The sequence below is a fragment of the Branchiostoma floridae genome, chromosome 2, assembly GCF_000003815.2.
Source record: "Branchiostoma floridae strain S238N-H82 chromosome 2, Bfl_VNyyK, whole genome shotgun sequence".
Classification (NCBI taxonomy): domain Eukaryota; kingdom Metazoa; phylum Chordata; class Leptocardii; order Amphioxiformes; family Branchiostomatidae; genus Branchiostoma; species Branchiostoma floridae.
In genome coordinates, this window is record NC_049980.1 from 28,292,802 (window position 1) to 28,309,462 (window position 16,661).

Sequence of the window (16,661 nt, forward strand, 5' to 3'; positions counted from 1 at the left end):
TCTCTCTCTAACTGTAGTAGAGCAGAATACAAAATATCAAAGCTATAACTTATGCAAACTGTAAAATTGAATATAGCATGCCAAAGCTGCCTAAAATCATGTTCAAGTTAATGCAGTTTCATGAAATGCACAGACATACAACGTAGGCATGTCAGGCATGTACAATCTGAAATACAAGGCCTAAGTTGATAGAATCTTCCAAACCAAAACCTTTCTAAATTTATAGAGATGAGTGCAAACCGTGTCACACCTCGCCAGTGTTTCTAGTAACAGTTCAGTAGAAATTGGTTGAGAGCCTGTAGAGTGGTATATTTATGTTGATTTTGTCTTATAACAAAGAGAAAGTGTTTACTGACACCATCATTAATGAGATAGTGATTTAAAAACTTCTCCTGAATCAATGACATCTTTACATTACACGATGTCCTAGTATCCGAGATGCCATAATAGTCAATCTCACTGTCATTGCTGCTCTCAAGTGTTCTCTTCGTCTGAGAGGCCAACCACACCGTCACTGTTATCTGAGGTTCTGCTTCCGGATGACTCTGAGGAACAGCTCAACTCTCCATCATAGTAAAGTAACTCCAATTCCCCATTTGCATTTGGATCCCAAAGGCACATTGGGATCATCCTTGTTGTCAAGCAATCTGTCCTACTCTCCAAACCCAACCATTCTGCCAAAGGGGGAACAAGTATTTCCTCGTCTTTCAGACGCAGCCAAGAGTCTGTCTCTGGCTGGTACTGGTAAATGGAAGTCGTGTTCCATTGCTCTTGATGATTGTGGAAGTACATGTACAAAGTATCTCCATATTCCATCAGCGTTGTCATGTCAAAGAAATAAGAGTCATTCCCAGACGACTTCCACTCACCATTTGTAGGGTTGTACACTTCTACAACATTTGAGGACTGGTATCCACCTTTATTTTTGGAGTTTACACAGTAGATGCTCCCTTGATATGTGACGGCCTGAGGATGCAATGGTGGTTTAAGCATGTCTGCTATCTTGCTCCACTTGTTCTCTGTGGTACTGAAGCAGTAGCAACCTTTCTGACATATGACATAGATGCAGTCATTAAGGGTAACTGCACAGAGTTCTGAGGACATGGGGTGAGGGATGGCTGGTATCCAGGTCCACTCATCACTACTTAGGTCATACCTCTCCGCCGTTACCTTAGTGTCATCACCACCAATGGCATAGATGTACCCCTTCAGATACACAAGACCACACCTGGGGATGACAGAAAAACATAACTACACCTGTGGTATCCAACTGTGTATCACTCACCCATGGGGCTTCGACCCCTACATACTGTTCCTAACACAGAAAAACCTTGTTGTCCATTACCCAACAGAACATAAGCTAGCTAGAATTTTGAGGAAGCTTGCACTATAAAGCCACCTAGAGGCTACCGGAAACAGCCATTCACTTTGCAATTCACTGGCGTTCCATGCTCTGCCTGGTATTGTTAATGTTAGACATTGACCAGCCGTTGGCATGTACAGTTTTACAGAGCCAAAGTATTTATGGTTTCTTAGACCACCAATTAGAAACCACATTACTACTAGTAGCCATATTTCAAGACAAGCAAATAGCAAAGATGATTCATTTGTTAGAAAGACATTTTCAATATGCAAACATAGATTCAATTAGACACTTTCATACAACTTTGACAGGGCTGATTTGGAATTTGAGCAAAAGTCTTTCAAAACTAAAAAGTTGCAGACAACATAACTTTGATTTGCTGTAACTTTGTTACAATTACCAAGGGCATTCTGCATGGTTTGATAATGTTTCCTTGAAAACCATTAGAGAAAAATTATGTGAATCTTTTGATCAGTATTATGCTAATCTGTACCTAATGCCATTGTTTTCAGCTTCTAGACAGTCTTGAATTTTTACGTGTAGTTATTGAGGTAAACTGTTGAATACAAATGTAGATCGATGAGGAACACTTACTTCTTGCCACGACAGTAAAAGCTTGCAAGAGAGAGACATACCTGGCTCTAGGTGAAATCATCTCACATCTTGGTTCCCAGGTGTTTGACAGGTGGTTATACTGGTACAATGCCTTCTGTCTGCCAAACTGAACCATCCTTCTGCTGATGTACTCTGCCAGGTACAGTTTATCATCAGGAGTGGCTGTCAAAGAGATGCTCTCCAGGTGCCTAGGAATATCCATTGTGTGCTGTCTACCTGTGGATGGGTCATAGCAAGGAGCGACCCGGTGGTGACCCTGTTCCAAGATACCTTCTTTTAATAGTCTTGGGAAAATCTGCATTTCAGTTCGTGCCTGTCCCTGACGCTTGGTCGTTTTGTCACTGTAAGCCAACTTGAAGCCTGTCGGCAGGCACCTACTCTCAAGCTCCACAAGTTGGTCTGAACTGATGAAGGAATGACGGAAGCATCTGCAAAGAGAAGGAAGGTGCTGCAAGCGCTCTTCTTGGTTGAAATCAACCCATCTTAGAGCAGCTTGCACGACGTCGTCTTCTGAGTTGGTAATCAAATCTTCTCGGTTGAACAATGACTGGAGCAGGAGAAGTGGCGACTGGAGAAAGGACGGTTGTAGAGTCACCTGGTTGAAACTGGAGAAATAATATGTCCAACATACATAAATGTTTGCCTCAAATCATTGACAGATACTGTACATAAATCATGAATATGATTGTACATATAGTTGGTGCTGATATATATATAACGTTATAATTGGATATATAACTGTTGGTGCTGATATACATATATAAAAAACAGCAAATCTAATGAACATAATTTATGTTGTAGTATGTGTAATGTGTGTAACAGGCATTGAACTGACCTGAATGCGATGTACCTCCCACTGGCCTCTTGTAGGCCGACATCCCCCAGCATGTCAGCATACATCAACACATCTGCACAGTTGGACATATCCAGATGGTCCTTCATGTAATCTGCTGCCTTACGATATACAAAATCAATCTGGAAGCAACAAACATGCTATCATCAGTTTTTTACACCTTGCATACGGGTTTGGCTTAATGAGGTTGAACTCCATGTTATGGTCTAGCACGCACATTTAAAGCTAATAAGAACTCCTTGTGTCAAGAGGTTCAGGTATATGACCGAACCAGGGCCCGATCATGTCTAGTTGATATGTTTGGTTTCATATACCAATATTGAATTGATTCTTGAATGTTGCACTTTCTTAATGCCTTTTGCATAGACAGAACCAACAATTACAGAAAGAGCAAATTATCAATTAGGCTAATTACCTTTGATAGAACAACCTCCTTGGATTGAATTTGAAGGAACTTTTTTGCTAATTACCTGATAAAATATCTACACAGAAATGTCTATATAAAGTGATATTTGTGACATTCCTCATTTCGTTTTTGAACTTTCAGTTTTCTTTTTACTTGATCACATGATGCAGTATCCTTACCTGTAGCAGTCTGGCTGCAGACATCACAGCCTGGACCTGGTCTGGCTCCATCTTAAGGCGTCCGGTGTAGGCGTAGTCCAGAATGGTTGCCACGGTCACCTTACTCACTTCCTTGATAGTGATCTTTTCCTGCTTAGCCTCCTTGTAGCCGCTGGTGAACATGCTACGGAAGTAGGGACTACACGATGCCAGGACAGCGCGATGGCAGGGGAAACTGAAGAGGATTAGATACCGTTTCATTCCAGGGTATTTATGTCCTGTTGCGCTGCCAAATCTTGATTATCATTCCTGGTTTGGTGATGTTAATCAAGTAGTTAGCAATACGATTTAACAATAACTAGAGTTCGGGGACCTCATACCTCCATGAAATATTTATTGCTTTTTTGTGGATGGTATGTATGTTTATAGTCGGTTGTATTTGAGAGTAATGGTTATATAGTATAAATGTTATGGGAAAGTAGTGGTGTATTTATTTAATGACACAGAGGATGTCCATCTGATTAGTAATTATCAAAATGTGACACTTAATTGTGTAATGTGCGTTTAAGAGGTCGACGGCATATGGTGGCGTGGTGTTCCTTAAGCTTGATGTTTGGCATTTAAAATGTCTGAGGTTGTCAGCATTATTGAGGTTCGACTATGTGCCTCAGAGCTGTGTGGTGGGAGGAAGTTGGGAAACTCAGAAAGAAGAAGGGATGTGGCCAACTTTAGTCAGATGGTGATTTGATTTTCCACCAATATGTCATAACATCAACTGTTCACACGGTGCAAAAACGAGATGCACACTTTCCTCTGACAGCCCTACACCAACTGTAAGATGAATACTTGGCGCCAACCCCGTCTGCTAAAAAACAAGTACCATTGGCTACGAAAGAGACAACTAACAACTGTCCCTTATCGTAACAAAATCAGAACATCTGTGTCGCCCATAAATCTTCTGACACCCAACCCAGATGAGAGGACCTAATGGCATTTTAAACAGCTGTCACCTCACCATCTGCTTGGAGCTAAGCCCATTAACAAACACATAAAGCACGATGCCTGTACCAATATATCCCAAATATAGGGGTGATTTTTGATATTATTACATCGATTATAACGACAGATACGGCTCCCAAAATCTCATCGATTCGAGCTTTCATCACATCCCACTAACACAACAAGTATGAAACCAATCCATCCAGCCGTTCTTGAGTAATCATCTACACAGACAGAGACACATAACAGAAAATATAACCTCCATTCCATGACATTTCATGGAGGTAACTACCTTAAAGCAAATATTAAAACGCATTGCACATATCTCGCGATCGTTTAGAGTAACGGTCTGGATCTAAATGCCCCCTCCCCCATATTTGTCAACGTACCTTCTCCCTTCCACCTCCAGGAGGGTCTGCATGCCTTTTTCCGTTAAGCGTTACGAGCCATTCTAATTCACCGTTAATCGTTACCGACCCTCTCTAATTTAACGTTAACCGTTATCGGTATATTCTCCGTGAAGCGTTATTGCTCGTTTTAATTCAACGTTAACCGTTATTTGTTATCCCGAATTCACCGTTAAGCGTTACCAAGAAATTCTTCGTAACCCGTTATACACACGAAGTCAAATGCCAGATAGAACCCCGGAAAATGCAGGAAATGGCGTTTCAAAGGGTCCAGATTTCAAAATTTTCTCCGAGCCTCCCGGACGTCGGCTCTGGACAGGGTAAAATATGTTGCGGAAGCGTCGCCCTCAAAAACTTTATCACTCATACAGATTTCAGTGTAAACTTAGCTTAGTTTCGGGCAAAAAGTACCTTCCTTGCGACGGCTGGTGCCTTTGTTGGGGTTTGGTAACCAGGCTAGCGCCTTTGGCGCTCACGATGACATGGTGAAAATATGTTAGGGGCGTGGGTAGGCACAAAAAAACTTTTCTCTCTAATAAAATGTCATTTAAATTAGCTTCGTCTTACAGCAAAATATGTCCTTCAAAATGCAGTAAATGGCGTCTCAGACGGTCCAGATTTTAATTTTCCCGGACTTATATTGCAACGTCTCGTGCCTTCTGAGCTCGAAATGGTAAAATATGTCGGGGGCTCTGGGGGTGGAGGCCAAAGCTATAATCATTGTGTAAGTTGATGAAAATGTCAAAATCAACCTAGCTTAGTCAGTCGGCAAAATTTGCCGAAAATGCAGGAAACAGCATTTAAGAGGGTCTTGATTTTAAAATTTTCCCGGCGGAGCATGCCCCCGGACCCCCTGGGATGCGTCGCGCCTTCGGCGCTCCAAACGATATTTTCAATATATTGCTCTCATGTTCAACTCATATATCCGTATACGTAGGCCAGTTTCTTCATAATGTATTCCAAATGCGAGACCAGATTACTCATACATAACTGTACTGTTATTGATAATGTTTTGTTATTGTTTTGTATGTAGCCTCTTAGTACTATTGTCTGTATAGCTATTAGTTGTTATTGGTTGCCATACATTGTACCCTGTGCGATTGTTGAGCAATAAACTCATTCATTCATTCATGTAGTTCAATCCCCCCATAAGAAATTTGCTTCCGCCGTCTCTGTGGCGGGCCGGGAACTCTGCCTCCGTCAATTTACAGATGTCATGGACATTGTCCCTGTCATTCCTCCGGGTTCTGGGCACCTTTTGCTTTGTCATTAGTCGGATATTTTCCCCCATTGATATAACTACTCGTTGTATGAATCAGAATAGGAATGCACGTCAATGTTACTTTCAACGGTGTTATGTTTTGTAACTCCTTCTGAATTTACCGTTAAGCGTTACCGGGCCTCCTGAATTTACCGTTAACCGTTACCGGGCCTCCTGAATTCACCGTTAAGCGTTACCAAGACCCCCCATGCAGACCCTCCTCCAGAACCACGTCAGTCAGCTCTGCCCGCTCCCTCATGGTGTTAAGTTCACACAGTACATCACTAGGGTACCCATGGTTTCTTATGTCCATGATTAACAGCGTTTTATGAGCCGAGATTGAAGAAGTATTCGTTTGGTTGGTTCGGGTTCGCGAGTAAAGAAAGAACCACGGCTGCTGTCAACTTTGATCTTTGACCCGCATTGATACCTTATTCTGTATTCTCCATATAGTGTGTTTGTTTGTCGGGACTATTTGCGATGGTCGAGTCATGACAGGATAGCAAGATACAAAAGTAAACTTTCTTGATGTGGCATGGTCTAAGCCTTGGATGTTACTTCTAAGCCTTGGATGTTACTGCCGGACACAGCCAAAAAAAATGACAAAATAGAAAGCCCGATAAAAACGACTAAAAAACGTTAAAAAAACAGCCGGAGCCTAACCTCTGCTTGGAGAGTATGTATTATATGCAAATCAACAAACACGGCTGTTGCCCTCACAGATCTCAATTCTGTCAAGGTTCTTTCTCAAGTCTCATGATTTCTTAGGCAATCAATCAATGTGCAAACATTCTGAAGATAACATGTTTTCAATTATTTCTTTCTGATCACAATGCAGTGGGTGAGATGGAAAAAATATATCGGTGCTCACGGTCCATGCACGTCCAACGATTCTATCTATGAGTATGAACATTTTGTAGCCTCTGGAAACATGCATCTTCCACACGCTCGTACCCAGCGCCGTGAAGAAGCCATAGGTTTGAGATCGTGGGCTTATTCACAATCCACCTCAAGCTGAATTGAATAAACTCTATGGAATTCACAGCTGTCGTTTTGTTTTGTTTTGTGTTTGTCTCAATGCCTTAGAAAATCGTAAGTTGTGAGCGCACGCCACTACGTGCGTTTCTACAGCCTGAGTATTTTTACAGTTACCGGGTCCAAAACTGGTCGCAAGTTTACTATTTAGGGTGTAAAATGTTGCCACAATAGTGGCACGTTATAACAAAGGGAGCTTTAGAATGTACCTGATTTGGTGGCGCTGTAAGGGCGTTAAGATTATCCCTCTACATTGCCGAGAGGGAGTTATGTCACGGAAAGGAGTTTTGCACGGCGGCGCGTTTGGCCTTCTCCACGCCAGATCACGTTCCCGGGACACTTAGCTCCTCTCAGCATGATTCGCCCCAGGAATGCGTTCTTTGTCCCAGGACTGTCTTTGAGAAGAATCCCAGATGCCAGTAGCCACCATGCGGCCGTATAATGTATTGCAAAAAGACTTACACGCATATTCAGTGGAATAACACGATTTAATAGGACGCTGTGGAGGAGCGTGCATCTTCCACAGATCGGACAGGCCGGGGTCTCGTCTCTCTTGTGTCCCCATCAACATTTCCATACTCCCTGTCTTCGTCCATTGTCGCCATCAACATTCTTTTTGTCTGACATCTGCCATCAGAATTTATGCATATGCACCTTTTAGCAAGTGCTAGTCTAACGTTACTTGAACTTAATGTTCTCCACACAAAAAAGATAATGTCACACAAATCACCTCATCCTGATGTATTATCGTACTTCATCTTGAAGTGTATTTAGCTTTATTTATTCATTTATGCCTTAAAACTAAACTTCACAAAAACTCTGATTATTTTGTCGGCCTTGGTGGCATCCGAATCAGTATGATATACATGACCACTCTACAACGTTGTAAGTATATAGCTGTATGATTCATCTAAGAAATCAGGGAACGATACATGGATACACGTGGTAGAAGAAGGACGATGGTGTCTTTATAGATCTTTATACGAACGCACCCTCCCCCAATGTCATATGAACAAAGATCGTGCTACATCAAGAAAGTTTACTATCTTGCTCATCCAGTCATGACTAATGGCCCGCACAAAAAGTCTGTAAAATAAACATTACACTATGTGGAGAATAAGGTATCAATATATCGGTCAAAGGTCAAAGTTGATAAATGCTTAGCCTTTTTTCGCACCAGGCCACAGGCACGAGGCTTGCGCTTGCCCCTTCGATATTTGCTCCTAAAACGTTGCTAATTATGGACGCAAAAAACCATCAGCAGTCTGATCAGGTTCTCCGTGAACTTAACGCCATGAGGGAGCGTTCAGAGCTGACTGACGTGGTTCTGGAGGTAGAAGGGAGAAGGTAATTCGATATTCGGTGGGCCAAAAGTTGGGGGGGGGGGGGCGTTTAGTTCGGACTTTATCGCAGGCTGTCTTCTCTAAGTCTAAACGATCTCGAGCTACTTGCAATGTGTTTAAAGATATATTTTAAGCTAATTACCTCCATGGAATGGAGGTTATATTTTCTGTTATGTGTCTCTGTGTAGATGATTACTCAAGAACGGCTGGATGGATTGGTTTCATACTTGCTGTGTTGGTGGGGTGTGATGAAAGCTCGAATCGATGAGATCTTGGGAGCCGTATCTGTCGTTATAATCGATGTAATAATATCAGAAATCACCCCTATATTTGAGATATATTGGTACAGGCATCGTGCTTTATGTGTTTGTTAATGGGCTTAGCTGCAAGCAGATAGTGAGGTGGGAACCCCCAGTAGTTTTATTTATGTCCTTAAAGCAACTGTTTCCAGATGCTGGGCAACTGTTTCCCGATGCTGGACAATTTGAATATGATAAATAACTTTGTATTTAGCCACTTGTGCCTTTGGGGACCTGGTGTGTTATACTTCGTTTGCGCCGTTATGTGTCTCTGTCTGTGTACAAGATTACTCAAGAACGGCTGGATGGATTGGTTTCATACTTGTTGTTTTGGTGGGGTGTGATGAAAGCTTGAATCGAAGAGATTTTGGGCGCCGTATCTGTCGTTATAATTGATGTAATAATATAAGAAATCACCCCTATATCTGCGATATATTGGAACAGGCATCGTGCTTTAAGTGTTTGTTAATGGGCTCAGCTCCAAGCAGATGGTGAGGTGATTTCTATGACAGCTGTTTGGGGAACCCCGAGTTTTTTGAATATGATACTGTAAATGCAGAAATGTTCGCGGTGGATTAATGTTCGCAGTTTTCGCGGCGGCCGCTTCACCGCGAATTTAAAACCACCGTGAATATTTTTCCATAACAGTAAGAGACTACAGTGCATGGTGCTACCGCGAAATTAAAACCACCGCGAAAAGTCAATTTTCCCGCTACCGCGAAATTAAATCCCCGCGAACTTAAATGCATTTACAGTAATTAGTTTTATTTATGTCTGCTTAGGATATCATGGAGATGTGAAGCGTAAGTATAATTGTAAGAAGTTGAGGTACATTTAACGGTAATGCTTAACAGGTATGGATGTCTCACATACTGTACTGCTGATTTGAGTGACATGGTGATTAAAATGCCATTAGGTCCTCTCATCTGGGTTGGGTGTCAGAAGGTTTATGGGCGATACAGATGTTCTGATTTTGTTACGATAAGGGACAGTTGTTAGTTGTCTCTTTCGTAGCCAATGGTACTTGTTTTTTAGCAGACGGGGTTGGCGCCAAGTATTCATCTTACAGTTGGTGTAGGGCTGTCAGAGGAAAGTGTGCATCTCGTTTTTGTACCGTATGAACAGCTGATGTTATGACATATTGGTGGAAAATCAAATCACCATCTGACTAAAGTTGGCCACATCCCTTCTTCTTTCTGAGTTTCCCAACTTCCTCCCACCACACCGCTCTGAGGCACATAGTCGAACCTCAATAATGCTGACAACCTTAGACAGTTTAAATGCCAAACATCAAGCTTAAGGAACACCATGGCCACGCTACCATATGCCGTCGACCTCTTAAACGCACATTACACAATTAAGTGTCACATTTTAATAATTACTAATCAGATGGACATCCTCTGTGTCATTAAATAAATACACCACTACTTTCCCATAACATTTATAACCATTACTCTCAAATACAACCGACTATAAACATACATACCATCCACAAAAAAGCAATAAATATTTCATGGAGGTATGAGGTCCCCGAACTCTAGTTATATGTACTTCGTACCATTTACATGATTCCATAGAATAAGTAAAGACATGTAACTGTGTAAGAATTCAGAGGGGCGAGTAGAAAGCTAGCTAACAGAAAGAAATAAACATGCCGACACCGGGGGGTTTACGGAAAAGGCTGGGCTGTCTACCTGGGCTGGCTATCACGTCAGGCTACTTGGACCTGCGAAAGCCCATTGAGACAAAAGCTGTTTTAGCAGTAGGGGTTGTTTGTGCTCAATGAAGAAGATATGTGTGAAGGAACTGTGTGTTATTATGTGAATGAGCTGTGTGAAGTGGCAGTATGTGAAGGAGCTGTATTTGAAGGAGCCGTGTGTGAAGGGGCTTTGTGTGAAGCAGTTGTGTGGGAAGGAGCTGCGTGTTGTCTGTGAACCCAGAGGTTCTGGGTTCGAATCAGTTGATATGCCACCAATCTTGTGCGCTTGGGAAGGGCTCTTCACACGACTTTCCTCCCATCACTAGGGTAGAGAAAAGAGTGCCTAGCTTCGGTAATGGCCCTCCCTCAGATAGGACAAAGAACCCACAATACTTACGGAAAAGACTAGGGGTCCTTCCTTCCAAATGTAAGTGGTTCAAAACCTTAAGTCCTATATAGCCACACCTGCTGTCGTACTGAGGTCACCTGAGTTAGCACCGAATGGCAGCTGTTCCAGACCCTTGCACTTTAGCAACGCTTATTTTAAGCTCCTCACAATTCAATTGCCGACCCTAGTGTATGGCGCAGACGCCTGGACCCTGACAATCACTAAAGAACAGCTCCTGGACGCCTTTGACCAATCAGCCTTGTTAAGTCGTGTTAATAGCCCTTCCAAAGGGCGCAAGATCGCTGGCATATCAACTGATTTGAACCCAAAACCTCTGGGTTATGTAACACACACAATTGCTTCACACAAAGCCCCTTCACACACCGCTCCTTCAAACACAGCTCCTTCACATACAGCCCATTCACATACAGTTCCTTCACACATAGCTTCTTCATTGAGCACAAACAAACCCTACTGCTAAAACAGCTTTTGTCGCAATGGGCTTTCCTTCTAAGGTCCAAGTAGCCTGACGTGATAGCCAGCCCAGGTAGACAGCCCAGGTAGACAGCCCAATCTTTTCCGTAAACCCGACACCCTGGATCGAACCCGGGTCGGCAGATTACAACCCAGCAGCAAAACCACTGCGCTAGAAAAGGCTGATCAGCCCTTTCCGGCTGAAGTTTGACACTACTTAAACCCCGCACTGCTACAACTGTTAACGTTATTGTAAAAAAAAAAATAATGAATCTACCATATTTTTCACTGCAGCAATATTTGCAACATATGAATATGACTTACTTGTGCTTTAAGACATCTCAAAATATGTGCACTTCCCATTGCCGCTTGATAAATTGTCAGCCATCTTGTCAATTGTCCGTCATTTTGTCCAACTTTAAGACAAACCAAGGATTGTAAAATACGTTCGGTAGTTTGCTTTAATTGTTCATAAAGCTTGTTGTTGAAAGTCCTAGCAAAGCTCAGAAGATCTCTGGACCGCAACATTCAATTCGGAAATCTATGGCTGGTTTACTTCCGGCCGGGTAGGCTACCCGGAAGTAATGGAATTTGGTTGAGGCTTGCTTTCGCATTGGTCACCAATGATTGAGATGTGACAAGATGATGCAGATCTGTTGAAAATAAGTTTCATAATCTAAGTTGGGATTTTAAAGTTCACAATATTTGTTCTTCTGGCACCAAAACTTTCAAATAATGTTACATCTTGCATAATCTTTCTCCTCAGTTTCCCATGCCATCGGGCCGTCCTGGCATCGTGCAGTCCCTACTTTCGTGGCATGTTCACCAGCGGCTATGCGGAGGCCAAACAGGAAAGGGTCACTATCAAGGAAGTAAACAAGGTAGCCATGGCAACCATTCTGGACTACGCCTACACCGGACGCCTTCAGACGGAGCCAGACCAGGTCCAGGCTGTGATGTCTGCAGCCAGACTGTTCCAGGTAAGGACACTGCATCATAATCTAATCACACATGTTCAGCCATGCCAACTTTATTTTTGGGGTCACTACTAGGGGTGGATGCCAGTTTGGTGGACCTAATTCAGACCTTGGTACATGTATTAGGTGATCTAGCCAAGAAAGAAAGAAAGATTTAGCAATCTTCATCAAAGTAGATTAGCCTGAATGTTCAAAAAAGGCATGGAAAATAAAAAGGCATGGAAAATAAGTCCAACAGTCAATTATTGATATTGATTTAACAAATTTAGACATGATCAGGTCTGGGTTCAGGCTGGACCTAAACCTCTGGATATTAACCTTGACTGTGACCTGATTAAGTCAATTCAGTATGCATGGTTTAAGAAACTGAAAAGGGCAGGATGGTCTGTAAGTGTCATCATGTTTGATCCCTCTAGGTGGATTTTGTATGTCGTAAGGCAGCAGATTACATGAAGGACCATCTGGACGTGTCCAACTGTGCAGATGTGTTGATGTATGCTGACATGCTGGAGGACCTCACCCTGAAGGAGGCCAGTGAGAGGTACATTGCATTCAGGTCAGTTCAATGCCTGTTACACACATTACGAGAGAAATTATGTTACTTCGATTCGCGGTTTCTATCAGCAACATCAATTCTAATTTTCCCATGGCTATTACTGATAAAAAGTGCCCCAATGTAAACTTTTAAGAAATACATTCATGATTTATGTATCTTAACATGTTTGAATCAAACCACTAAGCTGGACATGTAACTAACTTCCCCAGGTTCAACCAGGTGGCTCTACAACCAGCCTTTCTCAAGTTGCCACTTCCCCTGCTCCAGTCACTGATTAACAGGGATGACTTAATGACCAACTCAGAAGACAAAATTGTGCAAGCTGCTCTGAGATGGATTGAATTTGACAAAGAAGAACGCTTGCAGCACCTTCCTGCTCTGTGCAGATGCTTCCGCCATCCCTTCATCAGCTCAAACCAACTTGCCGAAGTGGAAAGTACACGTGAGTGCCTGCCAACAGACTGCAAGCTGGCTTACAGTGACAGCACAACCCAACGTCTGGGACAGACAGGAACAGAAATGCAGATTTTCCCAGGACTGGTAAGAGAAGGCTCCACAAAACGTGGAATCCAGTGGGTTGCTCCTTGCTATGATGCTTCCACAGGTGAACTGTATGCAATTGACGTACCTGACAACCTGGAGAACTTTTCTATGACAGCCACTCCTGACAATGAGCTGTACCTGGCAGGGGGCATCAACAACATCAACAGCATCAGCAGGTTTGGTTATGGTGCTCAGAGGAAGTTCTACCAGTACAACCATCAGTTAAACAGCTGGGAATCAAGGCATGAGATGAAGTCACCTAGAATCAGGTATGTCTTTCTTTTTCAAACTTCTTCTGTCTTAGAGCCAGGCACCAGCATACCCTAGGTACAGCAAGAAGTATGACCTGTACTTAGCTTGTATGAGCACAAATGTACAATAAAGGTCATTCTTGAGCACAAATGTACAATAAAGGTCATTCATTCAATAAGGAACTGCCCCTCAAAGTTATATGAAACTGTATACTTTTTACGGGTAATTGTATCTATGTTTGCATCATGAAAATGTCTTCTTCACAAATGATCATGAATTAGTGTCAATATTTGTGTGTGTTAAAATGTGGATAATGATGTGGTATATCTATTTCTTGGTCTAAGAAACCGGGGCTTTGTAGAACTGTACATGCCGGCCCAAATATCACTTTACCAGTCAGAAAATGGAAAGCCAGTGACTTGCAAAGTGACTGTTGTTTAAGTTAACAAAATTTGATAATTGACTTCATTGTGTAAGCATCCTCTTAAAGGTATTTATGAATACCACAATGTCATGTGTCATGTGAGCAGAGCGTCCAGACCACTGCATCAGCAGAACACAGTGGACTGCTACTACTACAATGTCATGTAGGTGTATGTGTTTTCTGTCATCCCCAGGTGTGGTCTGGTGTATCTGAAGGGCTACATCTATGCCATTGGTGGTGATGTCAAAAAGAAAACAGTGGAGAGGTATGACCCCAGTTGTGATGAGTGGACCTCGATACGACCTATCCCTCGCCCCGTGACCTCAGACTTTTGTGCAGTGACTCTCGATGACAGCATCTATGTCATTAGTAAGGAAGGCTGCTACTGCTTCAGTACCACAGAGAACAAGTGGAGCAAGATAGCAGACATGATTCAACCACCATTGTGTCCTCAGGCCGTCACGTATCAAGGGATCATCTACTGTAAAGACTGTCACAAAGAAAGTGGATACCAGTCCTCAAATGGTGTAGAAGTGTACAACCCCACAATTGGTGAGTGGAAGTTGTCCGGGAACGGCTCTTATTCCTTCGACAAGGCAACTCTGATGGAATATGGAGATACTTTGTACCTCCTCACTGGACACAACAATGAGCAAAGCCAATTAAACACGATTTACGTATACAAGTATCTGCCAGAGACAGACTATTGGCTGTATCTGATAGACAATGGCAAGCTGGTACCCCCTTTGGTACGGCGATTGGGTTCTGGGATGAGCACAGATTGCTTGACAACAAGGATGATCCCACAGTGCCTTGACCAGGATTCAGATGCATATGAGGAACTGGACCCGTTCGAAGCTTTGTGCACGAGCAGTTACTCTGAGTCATCTGAAAGCGAAACCTCGTATGACAGTATCACAGGAGATTAAGTTAATTCACCAACAATAATGTCTTGAATACAGAGCAAAAGAAAAGTTTTGAAAACTCAAACATGTTGCCCTGCCAACATTCCGTAGCTTAAGTAATGAGAAATACTGGACAGGTCATCTGGTGAGATAGCAAAATGTCTTAACACTGGAAAGACTTCAAATCTAAGAATTTGGAAATCTAATCAGCCTTGTATTTCAGGTTGTACACAATCAGCCTTGTATTTCAGCTTGTACACAATCAGCCTTCTATTTCAGCTTGTACACAATCAGCCTTGTATTTCAGGTTGTACACAATCAGCCTTCTATTTCAGGTTGTACACAATCAGCCTTGTATTTCAGGTTGTACACAATCAGCCTTGTATTTCAGGTTGTACACAATCAGCCTTGTATTTCAGCTTGTACACAATCAGCCTTCTATTTCAGGTTGTACACAATCAGCCTTGTATTTCAGCTTGTACACAATCAGCCTTCTATTTCAGCTTGTACACAATCAGCCTTGTATTTCAGGTTGTACACAATCAGCCTTCTATTTCAGGTTGTACACAATCAGCCTTGTATTTCAGGTTGTACACAATCAGCCTTGTATTTCAGGTTGTACACAATCAGCCTTCTATTTCAGGTTGTACACAATCAGCCTTGTATTTCAGGTTGTACACAATCAGCCTTCTATTTCAGGTTGTACACAATCAGCCTTCTATTTCAGGTTGTACACAATCAGCCTTCTATTTCAGGTTGTACACAATCAGCCTTGTATTTCAGGTTGTACACAACTTCAAATCATTAATATTTGCGTGTGTTGTAAATCAGACTCGGTATTACATGAGGCTGCATGAACATGTACAGGCAACTTTTATGCACTTTGTACATGTATATTACGTTTACTTGACAGCATGCATGTTATTCTTAAGCAATTTGCTATATATGACATATAATTAAACATTTCAAAAGCCAAAGGGTTACTAATGACTACCAGGAAAAATTAGATAAAAAACACATAGCTCATTTAGATCAGGACAGAATCAGTTGATTGATTGTATGTTAACAGAAATTTTTATGATTTCTTTCCCTGTACTTACTGTTCATGTGCTTTTCCTCTGCTGATGAACTAGGTAACAGGTCTTTGAATTCTGAAGAAATTTCATTGTGCTTACTAACCATGTGGTTAGCTCTGTACTAATTCTTTAAGTTTCATACATTGAAGATTAAGAAGTATTGGCAATCTCTTAATGGCTATGTTTAATAATGTCAGTAGTTAACATTTTCATGTGTTCACAATGATGTTTAGTGCTTATTGTTCCAAATGCAAATTTTTCCTACACTGACTTTTAGATGCTGTGTTCTTGTTTTTTGATATCATTGCTCGGTTCATGGCCACATGGACTAGTCCTGGGTGCTAAATTAATGGTCATTGTAGCAGTATCTCTTCTCCCTGGTAATTACAATGGCTTTACAATCAAATAGTCCATGGGTTAAACAAGTCGTTAATACCACAGGAAGACACAAGTGTTAACACGGATTTTCATTGAAATAAACCCAAGTGTAGTTTAATATACGATAACTAACTTCTATTTAATAGCAGCTTTCCAGCTGTAATCACTGGACCAAAGAAGTTAAATTTAACCTTGACTGGACCAAGGTCAAGATGCTTACATTCAAGTCAGTGTAGAAAAACGTAGTTGT

General features: G+C 42.0%; 3 protein-coding genes across 3 annotated transcripts; 1 reads left to right on the forward strand and 2 right to left on the reverse strand.

Annotated features, from left to right (window-relative positions):
• Nucleotides 1-80: 80 nt before the first annotated feature.
• Nucleotides 81-2,576, reverse strand: LOC118407600 (kelch repeat and BTB domain-containing protein 2-like). Its single transcript, XM_035808099.1, has 2 exons — nt 1,999-2,576; nt 81-1,228 (listed from the first exon to the last, which is right to left on the reverse strand). Exons 1-2 carry the CDS (start codon nt 2,277-2,279, stop codon nt 475-477), a joined length of 1,035 nt encoding a protein of 344 aa, XP_035663992.1. The 5' UTR covers nt 2,280-2,576; the 3' UTR covers nt 81-474.
• Nucleotides 2,501-6,461, reverse strand: LOC118409129 (kelch repeat and BTB domain-containing protein 12-like). Its single transcript, XM_035809997.1, has 5 exons — nt 6,283-6,461; nt 4,784-4,797; nt 3,417-3,630; nt 2,814-2,953; nt 2,501-2,546 (listed from the first exon to the last, which is right to left on the reverse strand). Exons 1-5 carry the CDS (start codon nt 6,373-6,375, stop codon nt 2,501-2,503), a joined length of 507 nt encoding a protein of 168 aa, XP_035665890.1. The 5' UTR covers nt 6,376-6,461.
• Nucleotides 6,462-8,240: 1,779 nt separating this feature from the next.
• Nucleotides 8,241-16,295, forward strand: LOC118407578 (kelch repeat and BTB domain-containing protein 8-like). The gene is made up of 5 exons (XM_035808079.1): nt 8,241-8,444; nt 12,067-12,280; nt 12,694-12,833; nt 13,043-13,645; nt 14,246-16,295. Exons 1-5 carry the CDS (start codon nt 8,254-8,256, stop codon nt 14,979-14,981), a joined length of 1,884 nt encoding a protein of 627 aa, XP_035663972.1. The 5' UTR covers nt 8,241-8,253; the 3' UTR covers nt 14,982-16,295.
• Nucleotides 16,296-16,661: the final 366 nt, after the last annotated feature.

Excerpts from the sequence above, each read along its gene's own strand:
- LOC118409129 (XM_035809997.1), bottom strand. The coding sequence starts at position 6,375 with ATGGACATAAGAAACCATGGGTACCCTAGTGATGTACTGTGTGAACTT. Across the intron at positions 2,954-3,416 it reads CTGCAGCCAGACTGCTACAG|ATTGATTTTGTATATCGTAA; the intron begins GTAAGGATACTG and ends TGTTGCTTCCAG. Across the intron at positions 2,547-2,813 it reads GGGAGGTACATCGCATTCAG|TCGCCACTTCTCCTGCTCCA; the intron begins GTCAGTTCAATG and ends TCCTTTCTCCAG.
- LOC118407578 (XM_035808079.1), top strand. The coding sequence starts at position 8,254 with ATGCTTAGCCTTTTTTCGCACCAGGCCACAGGCACGAGGCTTGCGCTT. Across the intron at positions 12,834-13,042 it reads GAGAGGTACATTGCATTCAG|GTTCAACCAGGTGGCTCTAC; the intron begins GTCAGTTCAATG and ends TAACTTCCCCAG. Across the intron at positions 13,646-14,245 it reads ATGAAGTCACCTAGAATCAG|GTGTGGTCTGGTGTATCTGA; the intron begins GTATGTCTTTCT and ends TGTCATCCCCAG.
- LOC118407600 (XM_035808099.1), bottom strand. The coding sequence starts at position 2,279 with ATGCAGATTTTCCCAAGACTATTAAAAGAAGGTATCTTGGAACAGGGT. Across the intron at positions 1,229-1,998 it reads ATGATTTCACCTAGAGCCAG|GTGTGGTCTTGTGTATCTGA; the intron begins GTATGTCTCTCT and ends TGTCATCCCCAG.